We start from the raw sequence: 16,426 nt of genomic DNA, 5'->3' as shown, positions 1-16,426 counted from the left end.
CTCCGTTTTACTAATGGGAAATTAATGTGCGCTCTTGACGTTCAGGTTTATAAATATGTAAAATATTTTTTTAATTGTTGTTAGCAAAACAGGCAGGTGATCAATAATATCAGACGTGACAAACTTACCGTTGACATGTGCTATAGTCAAAAGGACTGGTAAGAGATAAGGACTTCCTGTCAGCAGTGCCCTGTACTAATTAATATTCAGACGTTGTCATGTTTGATGATAAATGAATTCCTTGAACTATATTGATATAGTAGGTTAAACATTGAAAAAGTTGGGTTGAACTTTGACTTTAAATATTCATTAAAGCTAATTATGGATTTTATGACTACATGAATTACAGTTTCTATGTCATCATTGGCAATTTGTTTTAAATTTATTTAAAGCAATCTTTTTATATTAGCTTTATCACATTTAGTGAGGTAATGCAGTACATGTTTACTCTGTACAGTAATTAAACTTTTATTCAGACTATTTCTTTTATATGTTCAATTACCGCAGTTGAAATGACGTATGTTTTAAAAAAAGCACTTAAGCCAAATAGCTGTTAAAGAAATTACTGCTGTTTAAACCTTTGGATTTTTGTGGTAAGATTTCCGTAGAATCAGAGGAACGGTGTTTTTAATAATGCCAAATGTGTGATGCAACAGAACCAATGTGTTTATGTTGCCATCACTAGCAGTTTATCCAGATGAGCCTTTTGGCGGGGAATAACGAAAGAAATTTCCGATATGCTACTGAATGGTTTTCTGGAACCTAATTAAAAAYAGTGATCATTTAACTCCARTTTATTAATGTGGAGAAGTTATCTAATTTTCTCTCAGTAATATGTTTCGGGGGAGAGGCAAAGCTTTTCTGACTGGCATACGCTAACCCTGAGTTAAGTTCTCCTATCTGTTGCTACGGTAGGTAATACAATTCTGTATGAAATACGTGGCAAGAACAGAGGGAAGCCTGTCCTGGTGGGACCTGGTCCTTGCCACCCCAGCAGCGGCCGCAGGGCACCGTGCCGAGCTGTGCGTGCATCTATAGCAGGTGCTGGGTGATGCATGGGACGGGCAAGACCCTTCCCACTGTGCTACCACCTCCCAGCTTTGCTGGTGGGGCTGGTCTGTCTGGAGAGCTGCCCCGTGCTCTGCGTGACCACACGCGGCTCTGCTGGTCTTCCTCAACTTGGAGAAACTTCTGGTTTACGAGGAATACAAGGTGGTTTTGGTGTAGGTATGGACCCAAGCTTGGCAGATTGGCCTATCGAGCTCAGAGGCGTCTGACCTGAACCTAGCTGTGAGCCGTCCATTCGCTCGTCCTGCGCGACTGCGTTACCGAAACACGGTTTTCATGGCTGGTCCTGTGCGTGAGGACTACTGGGATAGTCAAATTCTGCGGTGCCCAGTTCAGGCATAGCCAAAACTGGAAAAGTAAGATAGCAATGCATAACGCTGTTTCTTAGGTGGCATCTTAGTAAACGTACCTGCTTACAGGTTGCACACAAYCTGTGCTAGCTGCAAGAGCAACCAGTTTAGATAATCCTTCAAATGGAACAAAGAATGGATTTCCCACTGTATCTTTGGAGTTTTTAAAAGTTGAACTGTTTGGGGCCTTTTATTTGTGTTTCTCTGTGAAATTACTTAGATCCTGTATACACTACTGGTGCTGTACGCACTACTACTTTTTTTTCCAAAGAATATTAAACATATAAATAACAAAATAAAGCATGCCTGGATTTCAGATTAATACTGTTTAACTTTATTGTCAACACACCCTCTCATTTCAAGAGAATTAATTGGAATTAACACAATCTCCTGAAGAAAAGGATCTAGGCATTGGGCCCCGAAAGAAAGTTTCTTTTTATTTATGTTTCATTGTATTATGGCAGTGGATCATATCTGCACTCCATCATTTTTACAGGTTACCATTTATGTACATAACCATGATTAAGTCGGTAACAATGCGGAAGATAGTGATAGCCATAATTTCCCTTCCATTAGAGTTTTACTTGTTTGAATGGTGTGCTCTAGAATTACACAGCCGAAGCCTATCTTTAATGGCAGTAGTATCAGTTCCTGAAGCTGTACTGTGTTAGTTAATCACTATCAGGGATTCTTTGTGTGCGCGATTGGTTGACATTCAATACTACAAATGTATACTATCAAACCCAACTTGCGCTATATAATTCTTCAAAATCAGTTTGAAAAATGAGTTTGGAGCTGTAAAAAGTGAAGCAGGGAGCAAATCGGGAGGCCCAGAAGTAAAGTTGTAGCCTGAGCACAAGTGACAGGCTCTTTTTAATAGACTTATAGCATCTAAATAGAATAGGCTTTTTAGAGCATCTTGATTCTTCCTGGTTTAGTCATTAGCCTATAGCTTTAAAAGCTTAAAGATTCCTGCCATTTAGATCTAAATATTCCCCTGTCTTTAAAATTATTAATGCCTGATTGGGATAGATCACTTATTTCCAAATATTTGTTTAATTAGCCTTCCATTTCCATCTCAGCTGTGGCAAGGGAAATTCCAATTAGATAAAAGGAGAAGTTCGCCCTCCGGGTGTCCAAACAGTAGAACAGAGGCTCTGAAAGRTGGAGAAAACTCCAGCCTTGAAGGTTTTTGAAGCTCATCTGGGCAAGGCCAGAGCAGACCAGTTGTCAGCCCTGCTTTGGGCAGGGTTGAACTAGAAATCCCAGAGGACCCTTCCAGCCTTCATGATTCTGCGACCGTAGGTCATGAAGAAAAGAAAAGCTCCCTTAAATGTGGTATTTAAATATTTCAGGTAGGCTGAGTTGGCCACGTATTATTGGCCCAGTATTTCCCATACTAAGATCCCATTTTCATTTACTTCTAACTTTGTTGGACTTTAGGCATTTGGGATATTTTCCAGGTACTTTCTCAGGCTGAATTTTTATTGTGAAAGCCATCTTGAGAGCTGAAATAAAGCCATGTCCTTATATTGAGTTTTTAAAGCATAATATTGTCTGACAAGGTGGTATCTTTGCCAGATTTTTGCTTGTGTGTTGAAGAAAGATATGGACCAGCTGGGGAGAATTCGGATAGAGCAAAGAACGATTTAAGTCTAGAAAACACAATTTCAGTTTACTCTATTAAGCTGATGATAACTGCTGGTGAAATAAAATAATCACATTTTACTAGATTTTAGAGCTGAGAACTGATCTAACTATTGATATATTTTGCCTTTTTGTAATATGTATCAGATTCAAATGGCTTAAGTTTGATATGATACTTATGCTATAAGCTTTTATTTAAGGTCAGCTCTCTAAATAAATAAAAGCAGGTAATAGCTCAACTGTGGTGTCCTTCCACCCAGAAGTATTTTACTTCATAAGTGTCCCCATTGATTTCAGCAGGATAAAAACTGCATGCCTATGAAATACATAAAAGTTAAGAACAGAAGATGCTTACCCCTAAAATGAAGTTCAGTGATACAAACCGTGTTGCGAGGCCCCTGCTCRTCTGCGTGGTATTGATGAAACCAGCCGCGTCCCCTGCCGCGCGGTTACTCGAGGAGCAGGACGCCACGGTTGGGCCCTTGTTCTCACGTCAAGCTCCTGAGCCCCTATTTTTGATCAGTCTCACTGTAACTTAATTTTGCCGAGGGGTATTCTGAAAATGACTTTTTCCAGTACGTGTTTTTTCTCTCTGATAACACTCGTGAGCAGTGCCCACGCGTGGTCCAAGAGCCAGGCACTTCTAACACAGGATTTGCTGCCTTTTCACAAAGTTGAAAGTTGTGACTGCACGTATTTTTTTCTTTGTTTTATTTGGTGCAGAGGGTAATGAAGATTTCTAAAGATATTTTCAAGTACAACAGGGTTGAATTTTAATTGTGGCTTGAATGTGATTTTGTTTCAAGAGTTTTAATTAGTTTTGTCTATCTAAAAGAGGTGTAAACTACACTTTTCTCTATGGGCAGAAACTCACTATAAGCAAATTACTGTTTAAGAATAATCTCCAGGGTTTTTAAAAGCCAAAGGCCAGAATATAGTCAAAGTTTAGGTTGAGATAGCAGCATTTTATTAATTGCTAATAATATTATATTCAGCTAGAAATTAAATAGCAGGTGTCAGTGTTTTTATTTTGTATCAGAATAATTTTCTTTTCTGGCAGTGTGTCCTTGTTGCAGGATAGTTAACCTTGAGTCCTCTACAAGAGTGTCTCCTGCATTTTCTTATTTGCCTCCTCCGTATTAAAAAAAAGCAAACGAAAAACCTAAAGCAAGCTGCCTGGGTCACAAGGAAGTGTACTCATCAATTAAATGTGTGACAGTGTTTTCCGTTGGATGGACTAATATGTCAAGGAGATGGGCAGGACCTCATGTTCGTGCTTTTGACAAATCAGCAAATGTTTAATCTCTAGATGTGCAGTGTCTCATAAATAATGCAGCGCTCCCTGAACCAAAACACTGCTCTGCCAGGAGGGTCTCTGTCGTTATAGGAGTAAAAAGACAAAATGAAACTAAATCATCCTTTTTGTTTAATGCCTTGGCTCTTTTATACTTGTCAATATGACTGTGTAGTGGCAGGCTGCTTTTTTTTTTCTTTTTCTTTTTTTTTCTTTTTTACCCCTTCCCTTTGCTTCTATTGAGTGCATCAGATGTATTTAAAGGCTCATCAAGTTCCCATTCAAAATTTACATATTTTTTACATTCCACTATGCAGTCTGTTTATACCACTTTTTCTTTCTCACTTGAATTTTCCTTTACTCTTTTCTAATGTGTAAACTTCCACTTATTAACTGGAAAAAAACAGTATGTTATGTAACTGTGAAGAAGTAAAAACAAGCAGGAAGCTCACGGTTGTTCTGGATGAACCTTGGCAAAGCTTCCTTTGACAGAAACGGAGTCAGGATCTGTCCTAATCTGAGAACCCCAGGTGAGCACACACGGAGGTTCCCTGGAAAAGGAACAGTGGTCAGTTGTTTACCAAAAACGTGTGAAGAAGGAAAGGCTGTGGTAGGAAAGCAGACGAGATTGTCTGCGTTAAGAGAAACTTTATGAGTTTCGGGATAGTGACAAACCAGGTCGGGCAACCGGGGGGGTTGTGGAAGCCTCATCCGCAGAGGTTTTCCAGTGCAAGTTAAAATAATGTTTATCAGGGGTGGCCTAAATTGGCAGTTTTCAAACCCTGGAAAATGTTCTGCTGGAGGATCGGTGCTCTGTTGGGTGCTGATGGGGTTGTCTTTCTCTGCCGCCTTTCACGCGTCCCTGAGAATCAGTCTGGCCAAGAAGCCCGGGTCGAGGACGTGCTGGGTCCTGCCTGGGTGCCGGGTGCCAGGCTGGGTCGGGGGTGGCCAGCCCTTTCCGACACGGTGGCCCTGGGCTCTTCTCCAGCCTGGACGGGGTCATCGCTGGCGATCTCTGCTGCCTGTTGTGCGTCCACACGCATTTTACCCAACGCGCCTGAGAAAAATATCTGGGCTAGGTGATCTTGTGCACTTCACATCTTCATTTCTTGATTTCGCCTCAAAACGTGCTCTGATAGCAGCAAGCATTATTTTTGCTGTGACGTCATTGTGTAAATTTGGGGCACGGTGCCGTCAGTGCCAGTTGCAGCTGGGTTCACCCAGCACTTCTGTAAGCTGGGTCACAGGTGTCTGGAGCTCGGTACCCAGAAAATGGGGAATACGTGGTTACGGCACGTGGGAGGCTGTGTTCGACGTGGCTTTCTTCACGTCTCAYGGGACCTCAGTGATGGAGAGAAGGGGTCCCAAACCCACCGAAGCCTGGCTGCTGTTTTCCACTGCCTTAACAGCACAGCCCGTGTTGTGGTCAGTCTGAACACAGATGGCATTTCAGCTCCTGTCCACGTTGGGGCACAAGTGCTTATTGTGCCCATAAAGTAAGGGGTATGCTTAAGCGCTGTCCTGAAAAAGGTGTTTTCCTGAATAGTGGACTAAGGGTTAATATCTGCAAGTGTTCAGAAACCAAGAAAGTTAGGAACAGGTGCTTAAAACTTTGCTGGATACGGGTGGACTTCAGTATGCTTTTTAAATTGATTTGCTGAGATGGGAGTTTATATGCTTTTCTGAATGCAGTAGAGATTACTTGTGTATTTGCATGCTTTACTCAGTCAGGGACTAATCATTAAAACTATTACAGGATTCCATAGTTGGATCAGGTTGCTGTTTTGAAAACAAATAAGGAAAATAAGTGCTCAGGACTAGATCTGTAGAAAGTGTTACGATTATACAACCTTTCTAAATCCAAAGTATGGATACATAAAATCACTCTTAATACTTGATTTTCAATGGTAATTGAAATGATCCGTGTATTTTTGTAGGCACTAAACTGCTTCTGCATATACTTAGAAACACATCAGTCCTGACAGTGTCAAAAAGCTTGACATATATTCAAACATCTGCTCCTTGCCCGATATTTTTATATTCCTCAGGTTGGTGACTTGCCTATGGAGGCATCCCGCTGAAGGTAGTAGTGGCATTTGCTCTCCAGAACGTGGCTAGCAGACAAGGGCATCCTGTGCTGCTCAGTTACTATAGTTATTGTCAAAACGTTTGTTAACAAGGAAAAAGCAGAACAAGCATGGACGAATATTCCCAAGACTCCTGTCAGATTTCAAGTGTTATGTCCACTCTGCAGCTGGCAAAGCCATTTTTCAAAGCTGCTGAAGTCATTCCTGAGCCTGCAGTGGAAAAGAGTTATGGGAATGTTTTCTGTGTTTGGAAGGATACTTGTCTGAATTACTAAATTACTGAATTACTAATTACATCAATCCTTTTGGAATTTCTAAAAGCGCACCTGGTAATTGTGCCCTTACCATGTTTAGTAGACTTTTAACGATCTTTATAACTGCTTATGAAACTTTAAAGAAACAATGAAGGAAATGGATAATTCTTACAGATTTACTAAAATACAAAATTTGATATTTTTACTTATTAGTATGTAGTTTCTTCTGTTTTTTTTGTTGGAAAGCATGATTTTTCTTGTTTGTAGTAAGGCAAAGTAGATATTTTTATAATTTCTTATTTTATTGCTGTTTTCTACAGGCTCTAGGAAGTTTTTACTTTCTTCATGAATCCTTGAAAAACATCTACCAATTTGATTTTAAAGGTAAGCAAAGGAATTAAATGTCATTAACTCTTTTTTTTTTTTAAATGGTATTTTYCAAGGCATTTCCAGGCATTATATGTCAATCCTGGCTTTCAGTCATCTTTTCTAATAGTGATGCCTAACATATTTTCCAGCATATGCAAACTTGTGTGTAATGCATGCAAGTCCATCGATGATAGGCTTTACTTTTCTTACCTTTTATAGACCTCTTAGAAGAAGTCAATGGACCGGCCACAGGTTGAAAACCTGTGCATTAATCATAGGCATGCAGATGGACCTTTGGATCCATACAGATCCCTGATGATTTCAGGAGAAATCTGAATGTCCACAAGGTTCTTCAGTGTGGATCAGTTATAGGACCAAGACCTTAAATGTCCAGCAGTGATGATCATTTTGCAGAACAGCTGAGGTAGATTTATGGCTCAAATTACTTTGGAGCAGTACAGGTCAGTARGAAGGTGTCATTGTTTTTAACCAGCATTGATCTATCAGTTTGGAAGTCTTGCTAAATCTCAGAAGTTTAAAGTAATGCTAGGCTAGGTGCATTAAATATTAGAAATATCATAGACAATTATTGAATGCTTCCTGAAGGTACATACAGAAAAGATTATATAAAATTCATGTTATTTTAGTTGAGAACTGTCTGTACATGTAATACAAAAATCTTGTGAGCTTCATTTAGCTTACTGAGCTGGATCACATTAATACTACCTCTAGCATCCCATTAATTTGAGACACTTGAAATGGTTATAACTATGGAGTGAACTAATTGTCTTAATTGTATAGATTCATTATTTTTGTTCTCAGTAGAGACAGATTGTCTCTGCTCATGTAATTGAGGGTACAGGGTCTTCCTTCCATGAAGTACTTGAACAGTAGTTCTATGTATATTATAATTCAAGATTTAGCCAACGTAAGTCCTTTTGTCATCATTGGTTTTGATGTTGAAGGAAAATTTTAGATATCACAGGCAGTTCACAGCATATTTTATTTCTGAGAGCGAGCACTAGAAAACTCAGTAGTGATGTAGGGACTTTTAATGAGAGGTCAGCCTGCGTATCTAGTCTTTCTCCCAGATTAGAACAGTTTAATAGACGCTGAGCAATAATAGAAGATGTTCTTTATCAAGTGAATTGTTTGCAGGACTGAAATATGGGAGGGAACCGATATTGCACAGGAAGCTGGGTGTCTAAGGTGCTACTCCAGTCCCCAGGTGGAACAGCCTGCTGGTCTCCCGTGTCCGTAAGGGCAAGGAGCCCATGAATAAGGCAAAGAAACTTGCATTTACAGCTGAGGTGACAGCATTCACAACTGTTTATTCGTTTTGCCGTATGAATGGCTTTGTGTATCAGCAATACGTGAACTGTATTCGTGATTCATGAACTGGCAGTTTCAGTGCGCCAGTGCTGGAGGTCTACCACTTTCGCTCTGAATTCCACTTAAAGCTCCCTCCCGTTGGTCGTAGATCAGAGGTGTCTGACTCTAGTGACACCTGACAGAGTAGACTGTGTTAGAAGAGGAGTTTTTTGGGTTTATTCATGTTTGATTGGCAGCTTTAAATAAAAATGCAAGTATAAAAAAGTGAGAAAATGGAAGGAAAAAAGACAAGGGGAAATTAATCAGTGCAAAAGAGGTAAACAGATACTTGTTCCAGAAAAAAATACACTGTAAATATCCAGTGCTTCATTTTGCTCAGCAAAGCCTATAACGTAGTCTTCTAGCAAAGCCACGTGAGGCTGTGAACCAGCTGAATTTCATAAAGGTGTGTTTGGCCCAATCATTTCTCAGAAGGGAAAACTAAGAAAAATCCAGGGACGGCAGGTGCTACACTGAATCAGTGTTGTAAGTCACCTGCTGTTCTCTTAATGTAGGGCAGAATCAGTTTCCCAATGTGGTGTTTGTAAAAGTACGACCCTGACGGCGCCCATCGTTCGGGTGAGAGGTAAAACCTGTCTCTTCTGTCATGACTATTGACATTTTCACAGTGCATTAACCACTTAAAACAGGACAAATCCAAATGGATACACACATTCTCTGCACAAAAGTCATTATGAAATTCTAGTTCTGCTCAAAAGCATGCAAACAATAGATGTTTATATACAATTCAGTATTCCTGTAACATCACTTTGTTCTTTCAAAACTCACGACACAGTGGGATGTGTCTGAATACAGTTTTTGGAGAAAAAGGTTTTCTCTGGTTTTCAGTTTTCAGGCAGAGATATTTGAGTTTTAAAATGAGAACAATTGTCTGCTGGAGGTGGCTGTGTGGCCCAAGAACAGCGGATACAAGATTTGAAGGCAATGAGTCCAATTCGTCTTCTGCATATCCCCAGAGCAAGATTTTAAACTTTCTTGGTTTGAAAAACCTGGTCAGGGAAACTGATATGGATGACCTAATGTCAGTGGAAGCCATTCAGAAATAAGACTCTGTTTTTACTATAAGGGTTTAGAAGAACCTAAGCAAATGAGATTATTTTGAGTTGATTGAGCTGCGTGTACTCGCAGAACATTTTGGGAAGAAATAAGGAACAAATAATTAAGGAAAAATAATAAGGAAAAAATATTTTTTCCTGCAGATCATTTTTTTTATTTTTTTTAATCATTGTCACTCACTTAACTGATTAAGGAACTCCCAACTGATACTTGTGATTTATGTTACCAGCCTTCTTGATTGATGAAGGCTGGCATGCAGGTAGTAGGGATGTAGGGCAGGTAGGTAGTAGGGATGTAGGCAGAGTTAAAAATTGTTTGCATCCACGTATTGTAGAACTTGCTGTGTTGCATCAGTATGATACCACTGGTCCGTCTCGTCCAGTAACTATTACTAAATRCGGCAGAGATTCAGCAGAAGATAAGGAAATCCTTTGATAGGCAGGTATGAGGCATTTGCATCTTAGGAGTCTACCTTGGTTAGACCTTGAAGCTTAACAATTGTCCTTTGAAAGGCTCTGTTTGGGTGTGTGTGATTCCTGTTGTAATCCTGGGTATTTAAATAGTTAAGAATATGCAGTCTGTTTCAGATTCTTGCTCAAGTTTGGCATTCTGGGACAGTAACTCGTCCAGCACAATAATATGTTAGGCAAAAAAAACCCTTTCTCTTTTTATCATGCTTCACATTGCTGTTTTTTCAATTTCAGTGACCATCGCCATTCCTGTACTGGGACATAACAGAGAGAAATTTCCAATTATCCTGTTCTAGACCACTCAGTATTTTGTTTTCATGTAACGTATTCCCTCTTACACCCACATCTCTGAAGGAAAACATTCATTCTCTCTTCATATGAGAACTCTTTTTTTCCCCGTTTCTTTTCTTGTCTTAGGGCATCCTGATATTTGAATGACTTCAGTGGGTGACTTGAGGATGTCACCTTGTCTTGCAGAGGCAATTGTTAATCAAAACCAGACTCAATTTTCACAGAAAAGGCTGTCTAGCTCCAGCGTTTTTGGAGAGAGGTTGTTTGAGAAGATAGTGATGAGGCAGTTCCAGTTATCTCTAGCCTCTAGCTGGTTAGATTTAAAACATAGAAAAGAATTGCACTAATTGTATAAGAAAGACAGGGACATACTGGAGCAACTGAAGTGATTAAAGTATTGGAGCATCTGTCATAGGAGAGGATGAATGAGCTGGGACTGCTTAGTCTCAAGGCAAGCAGGCTCAGGGGGAGGCTCTCACCACTGTGTATAAATACCTGTTTGGGGGACGTAAAGAAGACGGAGCCAGACTCTTCTCAGTGGTATCCAGTGGCAGGACAAGAGGCAGTGGGCACACATTGAAATACAGGAAATTCCACTTAAGAAAACACTTCTTTACTGTGAGGGTGGTTGCACACTGGAACAGGCTGCCCAGAAAGGTTGTGGCATCTCCATCCTTGGAGACATTCAAACCCAACTGGACATGGTCCTGGGCAACCCGCTCCAGCTGCCCCTGCAGCCTTTTTTTTTTAAGGAGTGTAGTTTAGATCAGTTCCACAAATGGAACAGGCTGTTCAGCATATTGTCAGCTTTTGCCCAGTTTGTATTTTATTAGGAATTCCACCAGCATTACTGGGTCAATTCCAGAGTGAAAAAAATCAGCCCCCCAGCTGACATAGCTATCCCAGCAGAAGATGTAAGTGTGGCCCAACACCAAGTGGATGATGATTGTCAATACTGCTGATATAAAGCAAAAGGCAAAAAACTGAGATGGTATTGATGACTGTGTGCTTGTTAGATGTGTGAAAGATGTGATTACTAACGTGTTACAAATGTGCATCAGATGATGTTTAGGTAGGTAGTCTTAAAATCTGAAAAAAGAGATGCTGGATGACACATACAGATAGTCATTATTCATAAGTTACATATTTTTCACCTTGATGTGTTTTGAATCAATTAGTTTTCCTGTTAATTATCCAGTGTAAATTGATGGATGCTAGCTGAGGACCCAATCAGGCATCTCCCGGGACCAYGTCGGGATGTTTGAGCGCAAGGGTGTATAGAGACCTGGCTCATAATTAGAGCTCCTATGCTTTAGTGTGCTCTGAACAGTAAAAACAGTACTTTTCCTAACCGTGTAGCATGAGAATATCTGATATAAAGAGACATGTTTATATATGTTTCAGTGCTCTCTGTTTTTTCCCCAAAAAACAGTTCACTGCTTGCATATTTGTGCTAAGACACTACCTATTTTGCAGATGCCACTGTTTTTCCGATGAGTGCTAAAAGTTGCTTATAATGGTAAAGGTTTGTATGTTAAGTATGTTTTATATCTCTTTCTAGCTAAGAAGTATAAAAAGGTTACTGGGAAAGAAATCTACTCAGACACTTTAGAAAGCACGCCCATGCTGGAAAAAGAGAAGTTTCCACAGGATTATTTCCCTGAGGTATGTACAATCCAGTGGAGCATTCCCAAATATTAGGTTTCATTCTGACTTGCTCTGATTTATTTTAGTAGCTACTCTCAGTAATAGAAATTAGGTCAGAATCAAGTCTTGATTTTTGTGTGTGTGTCAATTACTTATAACATATTTTAAGTCATTGCATGGATTTACCAAATTCAAATGGAGCTCTTTGTATAATAGGAAATCCTTGTGAAGGATGGAGGCAGTGATGAAGAGACTTGTTTGAACATTTAAAACCAAAGAAATAGCATACAATGCCAATTACAAGTCCGTTTCAGGGAGACTTGCTCCATGACAGGCTATGACCATTTGTGTTCAGCTATAGCAGCTCTGCCGTCGTGGTTGCTGCAATACTGGTTTCTGTTCAGTGCGGTTAGATACTACTGCAAGTATGTAGGGAAAAGATGGTTTCTTCCTGGTGCAAGAATACGTGTGGCTTTCGAACATGTAGATGTTTTGTTCTCACCCTGCCCCTGTACTGCTTTGTTGGTCCCTAAAGAGCTGGGGAATGCCGCATGTCTGCAGCTGGAGGTGATGGTCTCGTCAGAGCCAGAAGCACGAGCTAAGCAGACAGGGTTTTCTTCCRTTGCACCTGCAAGTGCAATTGCACATGCAAGTGCAAGTGCAGTCCTTGCCTGTAATTAAGACTTCTTTGGTGTTGACTTTAATTTGCTCATTGTAAAATTGTGTAATACCTGGAATATGGGTAAGTGTTTAATGATTAACATTTACTACAAATCAAGTGAATAAATTTGTTGAATTCTTATGACGTTTGTGGATCAAGCATGCATATTACTACTAATATTAGAACTATATAAATTTTAAAAATTAATTTAGAATTTATGTAAATGTKCACACTCAGAGATATAGAAGTAGTACATTTGTGCCCGGAAGAGCATTGCATAAGTAGTTAAGGGCTGATGGGATGTCGGTTATTCTTTTCTTTCTTTCCTTGACTTTGATACCAAATTATTTTTCTTAATGTTCTGTATCTCTCAGCTGGAAAGGAAACTGCCTTTGACATGACTTTACTAGCTTTTGCCTCCTGTGAATAAACATCTTAAATACTGTTTTGGAGTTTAGCATTACCTCATTTTGAAAGGAACTTTATGTAGTTGCTCAGAAACGTATTTTTCTCCTCCATCCGCAATAAGCTGTAGCAAGATGGGTGATTGACAACATGAGCAGGAGACGAGCAGCGCTGTGGAATGATCTGATTGCAGCGCTGAGAGCACCGAACAGCGGTGTGAGCGTGCTCTTACCAAGCTTAACAGCGATGGGCCAAATTACGGATTGTTCATTGCTACCCATGAAGAATTATTTCGTAGTTATTTCACTGCTGTCGTTTCATCGTGAGACTGGCGACTGCGTAGCTTGTTCRGTATTATTTACTACTGTCTTTTACGTGGACAGTCTTCACGGTCTCTTGAAGAAATTGTCCAGTCCGTTCCCACACTGTTCTGCAGACCCCGGACTGTGCYCGTTTCTTGTGGCTACTCGGGGATTCGGTTTTGGAGCAATAGCTTCTGTATTCTGCATTCCCTGCAGCATTGCCTTAGGAAAACGACTACGTAGGTCCCAAACCTCAGCAGGAGTCCTAAGTGACTTTTCTAAGGAGACTTTCTCCTAGCACCATTTTCTGGTGGCATCACTGATAATGTTTACCGGGAGGAGGAGTAAATAGGAGAAGGGGTAGTCCGCAGAGAGGTGTAATGAAGATGTAAAGGAGCCCCGAAGCAGCTCAGAAGTTTGGGCTCCGTTGGGGTAATAGCACGACACCTCATGGCAGCGTCGCTGCGAGACTGGTAGAGCAGGGTGGGGGTTTATCTGTTTTATTTTGGAGCTTCGCGCAGCGGGAGGGGAAGCAATAAGGGCTCCGAAGGTCTGCGGCGATGCAGATGATAACCGCACTGATATTTACAGTTCTGTGCGTTTGCTCATTCGGAGTGTAGCCTGGCATACGCCAAGCTAGTGTGGGTTTTTTCATGTGATTTGAAAAATTACAAAATAATTGAGATAATTTTTACACTTTGCTCTAACAGTGACATAGTTTTGGTTCTAATGTAAGCATATCTCTTTTAAAACCTAAAATTAATTCCAGTTACCAACCTATTTCCTTCCTAGCCAAATGTTGGTGGAAATGATTTAATTAGAAGACCATAAAATAATGAGTGTTTTGAGAATTTTAGTTGACACAGAGTGCATGAGCCACGTGCTGGCCCAAACGTTAAATTTACATGCACTTGGATGTTTTAGCCAGACTTCTCATGTTACATTGAGAGTGGTTTTTGTGTGAGAAATGGTTTAAGACTGATTTCTTTTCTTTTTATTACTGCCGCTTAAGGATGATCTAAAAGTAATTACAATGATTGAGGCATAATGCAATTCAAAATAATTACAGCCCACTGCATATAAAACTAACAAAACTTTCTGTCTTGATTTATGGGTCCTCTTGGCTAGGCGTAAGACTCAAATGATGCCTCTGGGAGCAACACTCCAGATAATGTTAGGCCATTTAAAAAAAGCAGATTTGTGTAGTCTATCAGGCCTGAGTAATTTTTTTTCCCCATAGTGAGAAATTGGTTGTTATCATAGATCACAGATACTGCTCAAAGCTCTTATGAAAGATGAATTAATTTCACTAATGCTTTAATGCAAACCTTTCATGGAGAAGGCTGTATGGTGATAACCTTACTGCGGTCTCTCCTTTCTCAATGATGATTTATGTTGTCTTTTAGTAGATGAAACTGCCTGTATTCACAATCCATCTGCTGGCTAAAGGAATCCTATTAACAGAGGATCTGAGAAGAGACTTAATATTGTAAGGTGAAAGATGTGGTATCCCCTTTCTGGGACATGAAGTTGGAATTTTTTTTCCTATTCTAAACTTTAGATACCTCTCCGAGAGAGCACAAATGATCTGTGTCATCTCTACCTGTTTTTATGCTGGTTTGCAGATGGTGGATCAGCTGGTGAATATCTGTTGAAGTCAAAATCAAGATTGCTGCTTTGAAATCTGCAATAAGAAACAATTTTTTCTTTCCTTCTTCCCAGGCTATAGTTTTTTAAATTCTGTTTCCAAAATTTTCATCTTTCCATAAAGCGATATAGTATAGTATTTAGGAACGTTAAAGTACATCAGTGACCCAAAATATGTAAGGCATATTGTTCAACAGCAGTATACATCTAAACTGAAGGACCACAATTTTATATTTAAGCTGTTAAACAGTGGTTCATCTACTGGGCTATATTAGGTCCAAATCCTACTTAATGTTAAATAAGGGAATTATTCATTGAAGTTAAAGGAGTTATATGTTTTCAAGCTACGAATATTTACAGGTGGGAGGGACACATACAAATGACACAATAAAATGCAAGTCATTTGCATAGATGTCATTGCTTTTTTGAACATAGATTTGGTGCCAATAGTCAGATCTCCAGCATGAGCTAAAGCTCCTCCCTGCTCTCCTGTGCTGGCTTTTACCTGAGATACTGTCTTTTGATTAGGCCAAACTCATCAGATTTCCATCTTCCACTCTTGCTTGTGCAAGCTTCTTTAAATCATGTGCTCTGATAATAATTCAATTCAATTCAATAATTCAATTATGCATGCATGATTTTGGCAATCCTGTGTATGACTCTGTCATAGTATCACCACACTACTGTAACCTTATTAGTATAAGTCTTATTATTCTTACTATCTTTAATGGCCATTTTATAAAATAATTTTAATGACCCGTTATATTCTCAGAACATTTTAGGTGAAATGAGCTACAGAATTACTGTCCTATTTTGGTCTGTGGTCTAAAATTTAGATCCATTGTTCATATTCCTATCAACCCTAAATTCTGCTATTCCAAAGAAAGGAATTCTTGTAGTTTTAAAAGCTCTTTGGAGAGTTTAGTAACATATATGAGGAAAAGGGAAGATGCCTTGTGAAGTAGAAGAAATATTGTGTATCTGACTTTGGCTATGAAGTGTGAGAACAGGCTCGTAGCCTGTGTTGTGCTTTCAAACACATATTATTTTCAGCTATTTTTGGCACAGACCTAGACCTAGAGCCTTACACTTCAGCCTCTGGTGGGGTCAGGCCTCTCCAACTCCACATGCCTGCTCCTGCATTCCCCTATATCCACTAACTCCTTCCCAGTTGTCTAACACATAAAAAAGGGACCCTCAAACCTTCTGCCACACCAAATGTGACCTGGTACCTTGATTCCACAGGCCTTCTGCCAACTCAAGGCCATAACTTAAAACTTCCTGACAAATACATACCTAACTTGATCTTTCAAAAGCTGCATTCATTATTATGTTTCTGTTTTCTAAAATAACTTTTAACAAATGAATTATATATTTCTGCTGATTGGTCACTTCACTGGTGATGTGTATATAAGGAAGCTGACAGCAGTAATGATTTGAATGTTGCATAGTTTTGAGTGAGAAAATAATTGCAGCAAGTGTATCT

The 16,426-nt window shown here is 39.6% G+C and overlaps 1 protein-coding gene across 6 annotated transcripts in view; it reads left to right on the top strand.

Moving 5' to 3' along the window:
* The window catches only part of INPP5A (inositol polyphosphate-5-phosphatase A), a 234,021-nt gene that overhangs the window by 112,383 nt on the left and 105,212 nt on the right, over nucleotides 1-16,426 (top strand). For all 6 annotated transcript variants that reach the window (XM_026065676.1, XM_026065677.1, XM_026065674.1 and 3 more), the window contains 2 exons: nucleotides 7,021-7,084; nucleotides 11,840-11,943. In XM_026065676.1, the coding sequence (XP_025921461.1) occupies nucleotides 7,021-7,084; nucleotides 11,840-11,943 (168 nt within the window). The remainder of the gene's footprint in view (nucleotides 1-7,020; nucleotides 7,085-11,839; nucleotides 11,944-16,426) is intronic.

This window comes from Apteryx rowi, unplaced genomic scaffold (assembly GCF_003343035.1).
Source record: "Apteryx rowi isolate R43461 unplaced genomic scaffold, aptRow1 scaffold_23, whole genome shotgun sequence".
Taxonomy (NCBI): domain Eukaryota; kingdom Metazoa; phylum Chordata; class Aves; order Apterygiformes; family Apterygidae; genus Apteryx; species Apteryx rowi.
This window is presented reverse-complemented; position numbering and strand designations above follow the sequence as displayed.